The sequence below is a fragment of the Lynx rufus genome, unplaced genomic scaffold, assembly GCF_022079265.1.
Source record: "Lynx rufus isolate CCGP_SWC_20201006 ecotype Redwood Valley unplaced genomic scaffold, mLynRuf1.p SCAF_13, whole genome shotgun sequence".
In the NCBI taxonomy this organism is placed as follows: Eukaryota; Metazoa; Chordata; class Mammalia; order Carnivora; family Felidae; genus Lynx; species Lynx rufus.
This window is the reverse complement of record NW_025814827.1, coordinates 43421694-43436634: the sequence shown is the minus strand read 5'-3', so window position 1 is coordinate 43436634 and position 14941 is coordinate 43421694. Positions and strand designations below refer to the sequence as shown.

The window sequence follows — 14941 nt, the reverse complement described above, 5'->3', positions numbered from 1 at the left end:
CATGGTCACCATGCACAGTGCACCTGACCTAGTAACATAGCCCTGCCTTTCAAGACAGAAGGTACGCTGTATAGTAGGGTTATAGCCTCCCCCTCCCATAGTGTGGTTACAGGGTTATAGTGGGGAAATCTTTGAACGTTAGGGATAAAGCACCATTCTGACCCAGGAAGAGAATCAGCAAAGAATTGAAGGGGAAAGAGGTCTATCCTAGAGGAGGCAGGTTCCCTACCTATTCTGGAACTTCTGGGCTAGAAAGAAACTAGGTAGGGGAGAATAAGGTATGTGTTGGGTGTTGAGGAAGAACAGAGTAGATAAGGAAAGAGAAGAATTGGGAATGGAACAGGAAAGCACATGGGATGTCAGGCAGGACATAGCTTCTTTATTTATAGATGAGGACACTGAGGCCCAGTGAATTTCAGTGACTTGACCAAGGCCATCTAGCTGATTAGGAATTAGAGCCTGGGCCCTCTGACCTTGAGTCTAGTTCTCTTGTCACCAGCCACACTGCATCTAAGGCCACAAGGCTAGACCGTTTGAACTGGAGTGATAAGCCACGGCCTTACCTCGCAGCCACGCACTGCCTCCACGGCCAGCAAGTCTCTGCCACGGGTCTCCTGTTCCCGAAGCAGCTGCACGGCAGCCCCAAGAGCCTGGCGCTCAGAACTCAGTTCAGGCCCAGCTTCCCTTAGGAGCTCCTCCAGGAGCCGCCCATACCGAGCAAGCTGCTCCAGGGGCTGCTGCAGGGCGCGGGGCAGGTAAGGGCCACTCTCTGTGGAGCCCTAGTTGGGGAGGAGACAGACAGGGATGAGGAGGGTGGGGGCTGGAGCTGGTGGGGGCTGAGTTCTGTAGGGAAGGTGGATGGTAGTCCAGGCTTTCAGGGGTAGATGAAGCCCAGATACAGCCAAAGGTAAGATGAAAACTTTCCCCAGGAAGAAAGCAGGTAGGGGGCCTGCAGGAGAGTCAATCATCCTCTATCTTGAAGGAGAATGAAAGAGGAACACAAATTATCCCTTACAGTCTCTGGCTTTTAAATTTTTTTTTTTCAGCGTTTTTTATTTATTTTTGGGACAGAGAGAGACAGAGCATGAACGGGGGAGGGGCAGAGAGAGAGGGAGACACAGAATCGGAAACAGGCTCCAGGCTCCAAGCCATCAGCCCAGAGCCTGACGCGGGGCTCAAACTCACGGACCACGAGATCATGACCTGGCTGAAGTCGGACGCTTAACCGACTGTGCCACCCAGGCGCCCCTCTGGCTTTTAACTTTAACATCACTTTCGTATCTTTTGATGTAAAGTCTTTTGATCCTCAGAGCACTCTGTGAGTTAGACAGAGTGTATATTGCACCCATTGACCAGATGCAGAAACAGAGACCCAGAGGAAATCAAGAGTCTTGCCCAAAGTCCCTCAGGATAAAAATGCATGCTCACTTGGCTCCCAGGCCGGTGTTTGTCCCACCCTCAGCAATTCTGGGAGCTTATTAGTAGGTGATGTTCCTGGGCACATCCAGGAAAGCTTTCTTTCCCTGAGAGACTTTGAGGGTGGCATGTTTTGGGTACTCCTGACCCCTCTCCTTCTCATGAGGGTTGGAGCAAAGGTTACCTTGGTTGGGGGGCCAAGTGCAGCCAAACCATTCTCCAGTTTGTGTCGGTGCTTCACATACTGGGCATAAAGGCTGAACTGGTCCCCCTGTGCCAGAAGGGAAAAGACAAGCCATTATCTGGTGAGAGACAAGCCTCTCCTTTTCCTCCTCCCCATCCTCACTACAACGCAGAGGAGAGACGGGCCACTGAGTCTGCCTAGGAAACGACCGGCTTCCATGCAGTGAGTGAAGGCCAGGCTGCACTCGAGGACAGGGACACAGGCTAAGGAGATCCAGAGGGGCCCAGAGAACAGGACTGGGCCCCAGAGTCTCGGACCACATACTTTGGGAGGTGGCGGGGAATGGATACTGAGAAGGAGGGACAAGTGGATGGGGCTGAAGCATGAGAAGGGAGAGGACCTGGAAGAAGTTTGAGGGGTCACTCACGTGGCGAAGAAAGCAGGCCCCAATGCGCAGGGGGTGGGTGGCGCAGCCCTGAAGCTCCCGTAGGAAATGTGTCCGGTGGAAGCTGCGAAGCCTCTCCCGCGTACTCAGGGCGGCAGCCCAGGCGCCCCTCAGTTCAGGAGTCAGCTCAGGCCCAGGTGGCACTGGCTCACTCAAGGTGGCCACGTACTCTTGCTCACAGGCAATCAGCTCAGACACCAGACGCTGCTGGGCGCTGCAGGAGCAACAGGAAGTAGTGTCAGAGGAGGTGGGGGCACGGGAGGGAGTCACCACCTCCAACAACTTCGTAGTCTTTTCCTGCTGGGCCGTTGGGCCTGCCTCTTGGGCACTGATTGGCCTGGGCTCTCACCTGATGCTTCGCTTGCGCTCCATCCGGGGGGTGCCTACTCCCCAGGGCCCGTCTGGACCTCCAGCTCGGCCCAGCAGCACATGTTCCCGGGGTGAGCATGTCCTGTCGACCACCTCAGTACTGGTGACTTCCAGGCCTCGGATCAGCACAGTCCTTGGAGGCCTGCCCTCTGCCTCTGGAGCCAAATCAGGGCCCTCCTCTTCACAGTCCTCCCCACAGGGCGCCAGGGAGCAATGGGATGGGGCTGCACGTGGCCCAGGGCTGCTGGGGAGCAGCAGGGAGCTAAGGCTGGGCGAGGGGCTGTGGGGGCCCCGGGAGGCCCCTCCGCTGCTGGTGCTGTCTGCCCGTCGTCGCCGGTGGCCCTGTGGACTCGCCTCCTCTCCCAGGTGTTGCTGAATCCTCCTCTCCAGCTCTTGGCAGCGGGCCCGGCAGCGGCCCCATTCTCGCAGGGCTGCAGGGCTGCCCAGGTCCAAGGCCAGGGCCCGCATCTCCTGGAAGGTGCCGGCACTCGGCTCTGGGGCCCGCCGCAGGGCCAGGGCTGCCAGCACTGCCTCCCGACCCGGTCCCGCTCCTGCCAGCCGAGCAGAACCTTCATTCACCCATTCATGTGCCTGCCAGGCCAAAGCGGGTGGTCGGGAATGGGGAGAGAAAGAATGAGGTTCTGTGCCACTCACACATGCTGCCCAATGACAGCTCCTGTCCTCTTTTGCCGCTGGCTTCCCAGTGCCCGTCGCCCTATTAGTCCTCTGAGAGCACTTCCTTCACTATCCCAGCACCACTGCCTAACCGTGTCACTCTGAGCTGGTACAGAGACAGAGGGGCCTGGATGTGAGAAGAGCCAATACTTACCCCGTGTTTATCAGTGGCAGGCTCTGTACTAAGTGCTTTTATATATTACCTATGTCATCCTCACAGCAGCCCTGTGAGGTGGGTGCCTATGGAGGCATGCTCAAGTTTAGAAACTTGTCCCAGGTCACTCAGCAAGTAAGTGGCAGAGCCAAGAATCAAAGGAGATGGTCTCCTGAGTCCCTGCTTTTAGCTACTACCTGATCAGCTTCTCCATGCAGAAGGCAGGCAATGGTGGGCCCAGAAGAGGATCTGCACACACCTGCTGGAAGAAGCGCTGTAGCCGCAGGGCCCGATGGAGGCCACTCTCAACCTGCTCCAGCCGCTGTTCAAAGACATCCAGAACCTTCTGGGAGGTGGTGTCCTCCTCCAGGGCCAAGGCCTCCCGGGCCTGGGCCAGGCGCTCCTGAAGAAGGAAGGCTGAACTCAGACCCCATCCTCAGGCCTAGTCAGTCTGCCCCTCCTTCCCCACGTGCTTCTCCTCACCTGCCCCTCTCCCCCTTCTCACCTGAACCTCAGTACTGAAAGCCCGGAACTGTAGCTCTGTCTCTTGCAGGGCAGACAGGGAGTCCCCAGGCACAGCAAAGCTTGCTAGCTGCTCCTCCCCAGGGCCTGAGAGCCACTGTAGCACCTGAGACAGACAAGGGGGCACAGCAGGGCCGTGAGGGAGAAGGAGGCCATGTGGTGGGAAGGAGAGCTGAGATCCAGCTCCAACCCCACCACCCTAATCCATGGACCCTTGGGTAAACCATTTCATATCAGCTGTAGTGTGGGAACGGTAACATTGGTTGGTAGTAGTTCCCACAAAGGTCTAGTGAGAGATCATTTGTAAAGCACAAGAAGAAGGGGAAGCTGGGCTGGCAGGGAGCACTGAGGGAGGAGGATGAGGGCTCCAGGGCTCTGTCTGCAGGTGACATAGATAAAGCTGGTGTGGGCCTGAGGTGGATGAGGATCCTCTGGATAACGGAGGGGGCTGGGAGAAATTTCACATTCACTGAGTCCAACGACAAGTGGGCAGGGGTCCCAGGGGCCTGGCTTGGAGAGACAAGACAGTGCACGCACGTGTGTGTGTGTGTGTGTGTGTGTGTGTGTGAATGTGGGTGCGTGTGTCCACCTCTAGTTGCCTATTATGGCGATCTAGGGACTCTCATATTAGTTCTAGAATATTTAACCAAAAAGGGATGGTAATATTTTCTTCTGAAGAAAGGCTGGAAGCTGGCATAGGACAGCCTGAGGAGAAGTCTGAGAATGTTCCTAATAATTAGAGCCCAACCATAAACACTTCTCTGTCCTTTGCTGAATTCATTTGGTCATCCCAACATCCTTGAGAGGTCAGTGTCATTATCATCCCCATTCTAAAGATGCAGACTTGAGAACTCAGAGACACTTCAAGATCTGTGCAACATCTCATTCCTAACAGAGCTAGAACTCAAGCTGGGAACTTTAGACTCCAAATCCTGCGTGCTAATGGTTTTGAAATGGGGAAAACAGCTAACAAGCAAGCAAACAAACAAACAGTAAGAGATACAACCCTTTGGATACTGGGATGGAGGAAGGCACTATGTGGCAACCCCAGAAAACAGAAAGCCCTGTCCCCCACTTTGACATTGACCCTGCGATGACTCTTCCCCTGATGCCCACATGCAGGTCCATGAGGTGTTCACTCACCATGCCTGGGGCTCTGAGGGAACAATCAGATTGCAAACCACCCCCATACCCTACATGTTAGAATGATCCCTGTGGGGCTCTTAACCCCAGGAGAATAATGAAGGTTCAGAAAAGCCAGCCTTATCCCTGAATCTTCCCCACATAAGAGGCCTTAGCATCTTCCATTGCCCTCTCCTTCCAAGGTGGAGGAAGCTGGGACCTTACCAGCCTCAGGTTTGGGGAAGACATTGTATAAAGAGTTGAGGGAGCTTGGGTAGAAGTGTAGTTAAAGAGCTGGTACCAAGAGACATTTATTATTTTAAGCTAATAGGCACGCTAGAGTCAATCAGCTCTTCCCAGAATCCCCTAGGGCACCCAAGCATCTCACAGTCTCTAAGGATTCTTGATCAAAGATCGACAGTGGGGCAGGGGAGATCTGGCTTCTCTTCTTTGCTGGTCCTTAGATGCTATCTCTCCCTTGTTGAATCTCACACTGACCAGACCATCCTCCAGGGTGGGGTGAGAAGAAGGAGGTTAGGAGAACACTATCAACCATAAATGTCAGCAGAAAAGGGAGTGCTGGAGGCCAGGCTCCCGGGCCAAGTAAGAGAGGTCTGGGGGTCCAGGCCCACCTGCTGGAGTCGGTGTAGACGCTGCCTCCGCTCCTGCTCTTGTACATGCAGGTTGGAGAGGCGCACGAGCTGGTGAATGGCTTCATCCACCTCCTGGTACAGTGTAGCGGGGCCAGGGCCCTCCAGCCTGGGGAAAGAGAGGGGCAGAATGAACTATTGCCCTTATCAACCCTTCCCTGCCCCCACCCCATTCCATCCTTGCATCTTAGTATGAGATGTAGCACAGCATCGTGGGTCAGAGTACAGGCCTGGATTTGAATCCTGACTGAATTACTGACTAATCTTGGCCAAGGCATTTAACATTTGTCATCCTCCAAATCCGTCTGTAATCATAACTAGCACCTAGGGATGTTATGTGAAAATTATAATAAGTGGAAATGCATACTCTCCTGTCCGATACCTGCTCAGTAAGAATTATCTGGCAGCTAAGGTTTATTGACAGCTCTCTGCTGTGTCTCCACACCCCCATGTCCACCCGCCCGCCCCCTCCCACCCCCCCTCATACTTGCTGCTATGGGTGGAGCGCAGCCTCATCAGGATGGCTCCCCCATCCCTCTGCAGCTCCGTCAGTCGGGGATCTGCCAGCACCTTCTGTAGGGGCTCAAGCATTCCTACAGCCTCCTGGGGGCAAGGAGCAGTTGAATGTTGGCATTCCACTAGAGAGCCCCCATCCCAACCCTTTTGTCCCATCTCGTTTCCTACCTCTCCTTCTGGCTCTGCGGCTCCCTCCAGCTCCTCAATGGCTTGCCGCACAGAGCACAGCACACCTTGACACAGGAGGCACAGCCTTGCCACTTCCTGAAACACACACAGGGATGGAGGTGGGGCAGTCCCAGAGACTCTTATGGAGACAATGCTCAGTTAGTTTCTGACTTTGTTGTTTACTAACTGTATGACATTAAGCAGGTCCAGAAACCTCCCTGAACCTCAGTTTCCTCAACTGTAAAGCGAGGACAAGACACACAGGATTTTGCGAGGTTTAAAGAGATGATGCCAAGTAAGCACTTAGCATGGGACTGGTACAGCATACAGCGTAGTAAATGTAAGTCTCCTTTTCCTCTGTGCGCTAGGTGTTCACCCTATAAAACGCTCCTCTCTGCCTGTTCAGACTGACATCCCCTTTGATGCATAGTTTAGAGACCATGTTACAAACCCTCTTTCATACTTAGCTCAGATCATGTTCACCTGTCTTTTCTTGAATATTCACAGCACTTAGATTCACAGAATCAGAGATTATATCACAATTGCTCTATTTTTTGGTTGAAGACCCTGAGGCCTGGATGTTGGTGCAGGGAATAAGTGCAGAAAGGGTACCATCTCTGGAAGTGGGGTACAGTAATTTGTCCTAGGTCACATGGAACTAGAACCAGACTTCATGACTGTCAGCTCGTTCCAGAACCCCAGTAAAACTACCTTACACTCTTCTCCAATAGCTTCTTACTTATGTCCCACCAAAAATCATATGCTGCTTGATATCACATTAAGAACCTGTTTAACAGGGGTGTCTGACTGGCTCATTCGGTTAAACATCCGACTTCAGCTCAGGTCACGATCTCATGGTTCAGGGGTTCGAGCCCCGCATCAGGCTCTATGCCGACAGCTCAGAGCCTGGAGCCTGCTTCAGATTCTGTGTTTCCCTCTCTCTCTGCCCTTCTCCCTCTCAAAAATAAATAAACATTAAAAAAAAAAAAAAGAACATTTAACATACTCCTCTCATGTCCCCGGTAGCCCATGGTACATGCTTAATACTTTGATCATGGGTTGTGAGCCATAAATACTTATTGAATTGAGGGGCCTCTGGGTAGCTCAGTTGGTAAGTGTCCGACTCTTGATTTCAGCTCAGGTCATGATCTCACAGTCTGTGAATCGGGCTCTGTGCAGACAGCACAGAGCCTGCTTGGGATCCTCTGTCTCCCCCTCTCTTTCTGCCCCTCTGTGCTCACATACTCTCTCTCTCTCAAAAATAAACAAACATTAAAAAAAACAACCTTACTGAATTGAATGGAAAGGAAATCACTTTTTCTCAACCCCATGGTCATGTCTCAGATCTGCCCTCTCTCTCCCAGAATTTTCTGAGCTGGGTCATTCCTGGCTCCCAGTGTCCTGGGTAGGGGTGGTGAAGCTTACCTGGTGTGTCTCTACCCAGTAGCTGGGCGAGGGTTCCCTGTGACCTCCCAAGTCCCACGGCAGCTCCTCTGGCTTGGCCACTCTTTTCAGATCACTTTCTGACAGCAACTCAGCGCCCTGTAGACATGTGAAGGCAGGGGATTCTGGCCTGGCCACCCAGGGGTTCAGGGACCAGCCTGGGGCTCTTCTCTCTCCACTATTAAGGGGGACTAGCTGGGAGTGAGGAGCTCAAACCTGAAGTCCATAGAATTCAGTCAGAGGGTCATCATGAGTGAGAAGCAGCAGACGCTGAATGAGAGGAGGGTCTCCTGAGTCCTAAGGGCAAAGAAGAATAGCCCTAAACTGTGGGCACCTGGGTGCCATTCCAGGCCACCGGGGAAGGGTTATGGTCAGGAGAAATACCTGTGTCAAGGGTGGTTGGTTACCTGAAGTTGACTTAGAACAGGAATGAGTGCTGGAGGCAGTGGGGGTGCCTTTCGAAGGTCCAGCAGGATGGACAGCCCCAGTATCTGGAGATCAGGCCTGTGGGGGCAGAAGAGCCAAGGAGGCAGTGTGTATGCACCTGTGTGTGTACTGAGGGGATAGTGGCCCGGGGTCTGGCTTTACTGTTACTAGTTCTCAGGAGAAGTTAGTTCCTGGTACTTTTGGGAAGCAATGGGCAAAAGGCCAAAGTGTGAGTTTGTGTCCAAGAGGCACTGATCTAGCATTCAGGAGTCTGTATTCACATGGCTACTAAATCATAGGATCATGGTCTGAAAAATTAGGACTTCAATGCTCTGGAAGGGTGTGAATTCAATTTCAGTCCATAGCATGATGCCTACTAGGTTCTTGGGGCTTAGTAAATAGTTGTTGAGTGAGTAAATCAATACCCCGATAATCTAGGTAGTGCCTTAGGGTATTGAAAGTCAGCAATGTTGACTTTGAGGACTGATGAAGATATCCTGGAGGTTAGAGGTCAGCAAGGTCAGCAGTCAATGACTTAAAAATGTGAGGGGTGAGGAACTAGGTATCCTAGACGTCAAGAAGTCAGTGTTCTGAGAAGGGGGCCAGGGTCCTCATGACCGGGAGGTTAATGTCCAGGGTGCCACTGCTGGGCCTTGGTTACCTGAGCAATGAGTGGAGGTAATGAAGAGTAGTGCTCAGCATGTCTCGAGAGGGTGGGGGTTCTTCAGGAGGGCATGGTGGGGTAATGGTCAGCAGAGCTCGCCCACTCTGGTCCATCCCTCCTGAGGACACAAAATGGACAGGCTGTCCTGGCTGGGGGCAGGCCTTGGCTGCCTCCCATCCACCCTGCCTCCCTCGACAGCCCACCCTGGTTGCTTCTCTTTCCCTCCTAACACTGATGCCCACTGACCAGTCAGGACAAGGAATCCAGATGCCATCAAGTCCCAAGCTACATCCGGGTCATCAGAGATGGAGACTGGAGAGGCCTCTTCTGGGACACTGTCCCCTTTCATTTCCTGCACAGCCTCCAAGGGTGGTGTTGGTGGGTCTGATGGAAGCCCTTCTGGACCTGTGGGTCCTGCACAGACACAGGCAGAGCTGTTGGGCCCGAGGTGGGGAGGGTTCTGGCTGTCAGGTTCCCAGCTCCTCCTCTAGCCCCCTCCCTTGGCCCAACCTATGCTGACCCTTGCCTTACCGGCTCTGGTGCCATCTCACCTGCCATGCATATTAGGCTGGGGCCCTCCTGCTCCTTCTTTCTGGCCGTCTCTTCTATAGGTCCACAGGCTTCTGGGGGCCGAGACTCTTTTTTGTCTGCTGGTCCGAGCTCCTCTTTCAGCTCAGACTCTGGCTTCTCTGAGCCTTTGTGCTCCTCCTCAACCGGGCTGCATCCTGGAAGCTCCTGCTCATTTGGCGGGGGCAGACTGACATGGACTTCCTGGTGGCTGGACTCTTCCTTGTCCCCAGGGCTCAGTGGAGCACTGTCCCCTCCTCGGCTAAGAGCCCCTCTGCCTGCAGCACGTTTCTTTCTCCTGTTTCCTTTGCCTGTTCTCCGAGGGGTGCCGGGTGGTCCTTCAGCCCCCTGGCCTGCTCCTCCCCCAACCTCCCCTGGCCTCAGGGGGCAAGATTCAGAGGATTCCCCCAATGTCTCTGCTGGAGACTCAGATACCTCTAGGGCTGTCGCTTCTGGGAGAGCCTCAGCTCCAGGGGGAGACCCGGGGGAGGCTCCAGTGCTGCTTCCTTCACCAGGTGGGCGTGCCCCATCCTGGTCCCGGGCCCCCAGACCCTTCTGGTGCATCCAGGCCCGGTGTCTCCTGTGCCGGCCCTTTCCTCCAGCACCCTTTCGGGTGGGTACCGTCCGGGTCCTGGAGAGGCCCGAGGAGCCCTCAGCATCTGTGGGGCTCCCCCTCGCAGGCAGTGTCACTTCCAGCAGCTCCACGTACTCGCCCTCGGGTCCTTCAGCGGGGGCATTGTGCCCATCCCCAGGACTCCGGGTGCCCAGGGCCTCCTCAGGGAGTGGAGGGCTGGGGAGCCCTGGGGGTCCAGAGGGCAGCTCGGGGGGCAGTGTGCTTGGCCGATGTCCAACCATGAGGCCTCCTTTGTGCACAAATCGTGGGCAGATGAGCTCTGCCCAGGGCAGCCGCTGAATGCCAGAGGGCGCAGATAGTAGGCAAGTACTGAGGCGACCTGTTGGCCGGTCCTTATTGATGCCTTGTAGCCACTCAGGTGTGAATAGGTAGGCACAGGCCTCATTGGGCACAGGCAACTCCTGTACCCGCCCGCCCCCTGGGGCCAGGCACTTGAGTGCCAGGCGGGGTGCTTGGGCTGCTGAGGGCACCACTTGCAGGTAGAAGTCTCCTGGACGTAGCAGCTGCCAGGGCAAGGCTGCAAGCTGCACCACCACCTGCTCGTGCAGGCAGAGGGGCCAGCCCTCATGGAAGAAGAGGAAACCGCTGTACTGGGCCTGGGGAGAGAGGTGGGACTGCGCTCAGGCCCCCGCTGATGAAGCCAGCAGGAGAAGGCAGTTAGAATGGGACCACCCTAGGCAGGGCTGGCCTTTGGCCTGATAGGTCACAATCCCAGGGGAGCTGGAGGGATGGTCATGTAGCAGAGGAAAGGATTGGGGCTGTTCAGTTTTCTGCTAGTAGGAAGCTTCTCTAGCAAACGAGTTCCATGCGTGGGAGGGTAACAACTGAGTCATTACATATGGTATGGTCAGCAGATGCCATTGTCTTGGAGGGATCAGAGACTCTTAGGAGTCTTAGGAGTCTTTATATCGGCAGAAGTGAAGGATCTCTGTTGAGTCCTGTTTGGGGGAGTTAGTATCTTGAGAAATCCATATGAGGGGGGAAATGTCTGGAATTGGGTCTGATGGGACTGTGGGAGTTGATATTTTTTTTAGGGGTCAATATTTGGGGAAGATGAGTGTCTGTGTGCGTTAGTATCTGAGTGGCCTGTGCCTCTGGGGGCCATCAGTGTTGGGAGCTGGCGTAGATGGAAATTAGTCTGGCTAGTCTCTGAGGCGAGACAGTGGGTCTTAGGGGCCACTCACACAGGCTTCCTGCTGGACCTTGGCAAGCAGGTGCTTGGCGGGCACCAGGAAGTCCAGCGTGTACCTCAGCGCGTCCTCCCGATAAGTCCTCTCCACCACCTGGAACACCTGGCCCAACAATGTGGGGGCCGTTGCCTCGAAGGGCGGGTACAGGGCGGCCAGCGTGCTCTGCACACAGTCTTCCACTGGCTCGGGCTCCTGGGAGAGATAAGACGGGCTGCAGATCCCTGGAGAGCATGGCTCCTGGTATGGGGCTGGGAGTGACTCCCAGGGGCCACCTCATACACATTATGTGCTCAGAGAGGACACTCAGGAAATGGTGGCTGAATGAGCCTGGGATGGCCCCGGTGGGACTGGATCAGTCAGAGTGCACAGGACTAGTGGTGTATTCCACACTGGAGCTCTGAGACGTTGGCTTTGGAGGGCCAGGGAGAATTTTTGGTGAATGTCTCTGATCTCAGGGCCATTCCTGGTTCTTGAGTTGGGATGATTGCATAGGGACTCCTCAGGGAGAGGCAGGCCTCTGGGCCACCAGAAGATTCAGTGATGGCTGAGAGAGTTCTGAAGGGTGGAGGGCTTTCACACAGCCATCCTATAAGCCCCTCCTCACAGGGTCTACCATCTGGGGAGCTCCATCTCAAGTGGAGGTGCCACCATCCATGAACAATCATCTCCTAGAGATGGTCATTGGGTGGGAAGAAGGAGGACTAAAGGGCTGTCTGTGGCGTCTTTCTAGCAACCTCTTCCCTCTCAGAGTGGCTCTAAAGGTATCACCCACTTCCCCACATGTGGGATTGGGTTACAAAGAACGGGGTGGGTACAGCTGAAAGAGGAAATAGTCACAAAAGAGACATGTGGGGAAGGGAGGAGGCTTCGATGTTATGTATTTTCTGATTCCAGTAGGACCTCTCCACCAACTCCACCTGTAGCCACTGTCTCAAAAGTCTCAGCCCTGCTTTCTCTAAATTTGCCTCCCTAGGTGAATCAATGGGTATCTTTCTCCAATGTGTACCCTAAACAACCACTCCTCAGGCTATATTCCTTCCAGACTAATTTCTCTTTCAAGATGGCTTTGAAGTTCTTTGTATCAGATTTGTTTGCTCTAAGTGGGCAAGGGGATGCTCACTGCCGTGTTCATCTAGTTCTTTATGACCACCCTCCCCCAGTCTTGTCTTTGCCCTGCAGACAAAACTGCCTATTTTACCAGTTGCCCATCTGTCCTGACCCTCTGAGAAGCCAGGGCAGCCACTCCGGAGTCGGACATTCAGTGCGTCAGCGCGGAGACCCAGCCCCAAGGTGTGTGGGCGAGCAGACAGACCCCCCAGTGTTCCGGGGACCCGGCTAGCGGCTAGCGCAAAGAGGGGGGGGGGGGGGAGGTGGGAGGGTGGGAGAGCGGAGAGTGGCGGGGTGAGGCAAAGTGGGCTGTCCGATAGGAGGCCAGGAGGGGGTAGCTAGAGCTGGAGCAGCGAGGCAGCTGCAACCCATTAGGGGCGGTGAGCTCATGGCTGAGCGAGAGTCTCAGCCACAGGAAACTGCAGCGGCAGGAGGGGAGGAGGGGTCTGGGGTGGGAGGCGGCGGGCAGGAGCACAGAGACCGGGCCTCCAGTCGGCCAGGACCAAAAAGGAGACCAGAGAGACTGAGTCAGCTCTCCCTGGCCCAGTTCCTCTTTTTTCTTGCTCCAGCCTCCCTGCCAGGGGGTGCCCTTCCTTCTGTAGAGAAGCAGCCCCGGTAGTGCTCCTCCCCCCACCTCCTTGCAGTGAGCGCCCCCTGGCAGGGCCTCCCCCCTCCTCCACTCTTGCAGTGAGCGCCCCTTTAGCCTTGTACCTCCCACCCCCCTACAGTGGAGTGGGCGCTCTCTCTGGCAGTGCTCACTACTTGGAATGATTCTTCAGAGAGAACTTCTGGGGTGAAAGTTCCCAGAATAGTGTCCACTCCTGTTGGTAGGGGCTCCCCCTTAATAGTGCCACCCTGCTTCCTGTGTCCTAAGTTGCTGCTGCCAGAGTCTCCTACCTCCTGCGGGGAGCTCCCGCTAGTGCTCCCTCCCCTCTGCAGCTGAGGACTCTAAGACAGTGCTTCTGTTCCCTGCAGCGAGAGCCCTGGGGCACTCTCCCCAGACCCCCCCCCCATCTCTTGTCTGCTCTGGCAGCGTCACGCCCCCTCCCCACTCTGTCCACTATCTTGAAGCAACCCGTCTTTCTCCACGGGAATTTCCCTCTTTGGCCACGTCCCTGGCCCCAGCCCAGCCACAGCTGTGGCCGGTCCCCCAGGGCCGGATGGGTGGGCCCAGCTCACCGGGCTGGGGACTGGGATGGAAAATGGTGGTTCCAGGCAGGTCAGTTCTCATGACCCGAGGCCGGGCCCCTTCCAGGGCCACTGCAGCACCAACCCGCAGGGGTCTCCCGCGGGTAAGGAGCTGGGACCCGGAGGGGGAGGGAAGATCCTGCAAAGGAAGGCACAGGTCGGGACAGAGGAGGGCGGGGGGAGGCGTGTGGACTGGGGGAGCGACCAAAGGGAGGATGGGGGAGGGGGCGGAGAAGAAGGGAAGAAAGAGTGAGAGCAATACCCGGTGGGGACAGAGCCAGACAGTGGGGCAGACAGACCAAAGAAAAGAAGGGGGGGGGGGGATGGGCGGGAGGAGAGTCCCAGAAGCGCTCGACAGACCAAGGCAGGCGCTGGAGGCACTGGGCTGGGGGCTGGCGGCCCCGAGCGGGCTGCGCTAAGGCAGAGGGGGACACCGGGGCTGCGACGCCGGACTCACCATGGCTCGGCGCGGGGCCGCGTCCGACGCTCGGGCGGGCGGGGCCGGGCGCGCCGCCGCCTCCCTCCCGCCGCTCGCGTCTCGCCGGGTCTGGCTGGGGGACAGCTCCGGCCGCGGTGGCGGATCGGCCCGCCCGGGCTCCCAGGCCGCGGGGCCCCGCCAGGGAGGGCCGAGACGGCCGCCCCTCCCCGCCCCGCCTTTCAGTGCCCGCCTCCGCCTCCGCGCCGGACCCCCTGCCGGGACTCCTTCTCCCGCGCGGAGCTTCTCCGCGGCTTCCCCGACGCCCCAGCAGATCTGCCTCCCTCTCCCGCAACGCGCTTCCTCCTCCGCCCCGCCCTCCAGTGGGCAGCCCCGACCCTGGCCCTCGGACGCCCGCCTTGCCGAGGATGCCCCTCTTTTGCCGCCGCCGCCTCGCTCCCTGCGGGATCAGTTTAGCTTCCGCAAGGGACACTCCAGAGGGTGGGGCGTGCGTGAATTTTCTGGGGTACCTAGCCTAGGACTGGGGTCCTTTGGCGGCCGGCGCCTCCCGTCTGTAACTCGCCCGAGAACCTGTACTCCCCGTGGTTGCCAGACTTCGGCAGCACCTGGAGCTCGGAAAAGACCCCCAGGCCCCTGCCGACTCTGGTGGAGCTGAGGGCAGGGAAATCAGGGGATTCCTTCCACCCTCCAGGGGCTTGCCCGCCCTCTTTCCCTCCCATCTCCTTCGGCCTCGAGCCTTCTGGCTCCGACAATGGGCTCCTCTGTGCGGCCAGGGGAGGGCGGAGGCGGGGGGGATAGGCGGAATTAGGGAGCTGGGAAGGCTTGGGGTGGGGGGTGGGGGTGAACATTATGACGGAAGGGGAGCAGGGTCTTCGGATCAAATCCTCCTGCAGGGGTGTGCACTTTGGCAGACGTTTTCTGAATTCTTTCCTCCCTGCCCCTTCCCCTCTGCATCCTGTCTCTCCATTTTCGGCTGGCGGAGGGAAGGCATCAGACACCCCGCCCCTCTCCCCGAGTCAGATCCCATGATTCGAAAGACCCTTCCTTCTTATGGGGGTGGCGATA

General features: G+C 56.5%; 1 protein-coding gene across 2 annotated transcripts in view; it reads right to left on the bottom strand.

Moving 5' to 3' along the window:
- Positions 1-14183, bottom strand: part of ARHGEF40 (Rho guanine nucleotide exchange factor 40) — a 19432-nt gene extending 5249 nt beyond the window's left edge. For both annotated transcript variants that reach the window (XM_047075399.1, XM_047075400.1), the window contains exons 1-17: positions 13898-14183; positions 11140-11337; positions 9306-10551; positions 9001-9168; positions 8752-8872; positions 8072-8168; positions 7881-7961; positions 7647-7763; positions 6222-6317; positions 6025-6140; positions 5520-5646; positions 3749-3871; positions 3503-3646; positions 2395-3005; positions 2028-2259; positions 1601-1687; positions 564-779 (exon numbers count right to left, since the gene is read on the bottom strand). In XM_047075399.1, coding sequence (XP_046931355.1) covers positions 564-779; positions 1601-1687; positions 2028-2259; positions 2395-3005; positions 3503-3646; positions 3749-3871; positions 5520-5646; positions 6025-6140; positions 6222-6317; positions 7647-7763; positions 7881-7961; positions 8072-8168; positions 8752-8872; positions 9001-9168; positions 9306-10551; positions 11140-11337; positions 13898-13900 — 3783 coding nt within the window. In that variant the 5' untranslated portion in view covers positions 13901-14183. The remainder of the gene's footprint in view (positions 1-563; positions 780-1600; positions 1688-2027; positions 2260-2394; positions 3006-3502; positions 3647-3748; positions 3872-5519; positions 5647-6024; positions 6141-6221; positions 6318-7646; positions 7764-7880; positions 7962-8071; positions 8169-8751; positions 8873-9000; positions 9169-9305; positions 10552-11139; positions 11338-13897) is intronic.
- Positions 14184-14941: the final 758 nt, after the last annotated feature.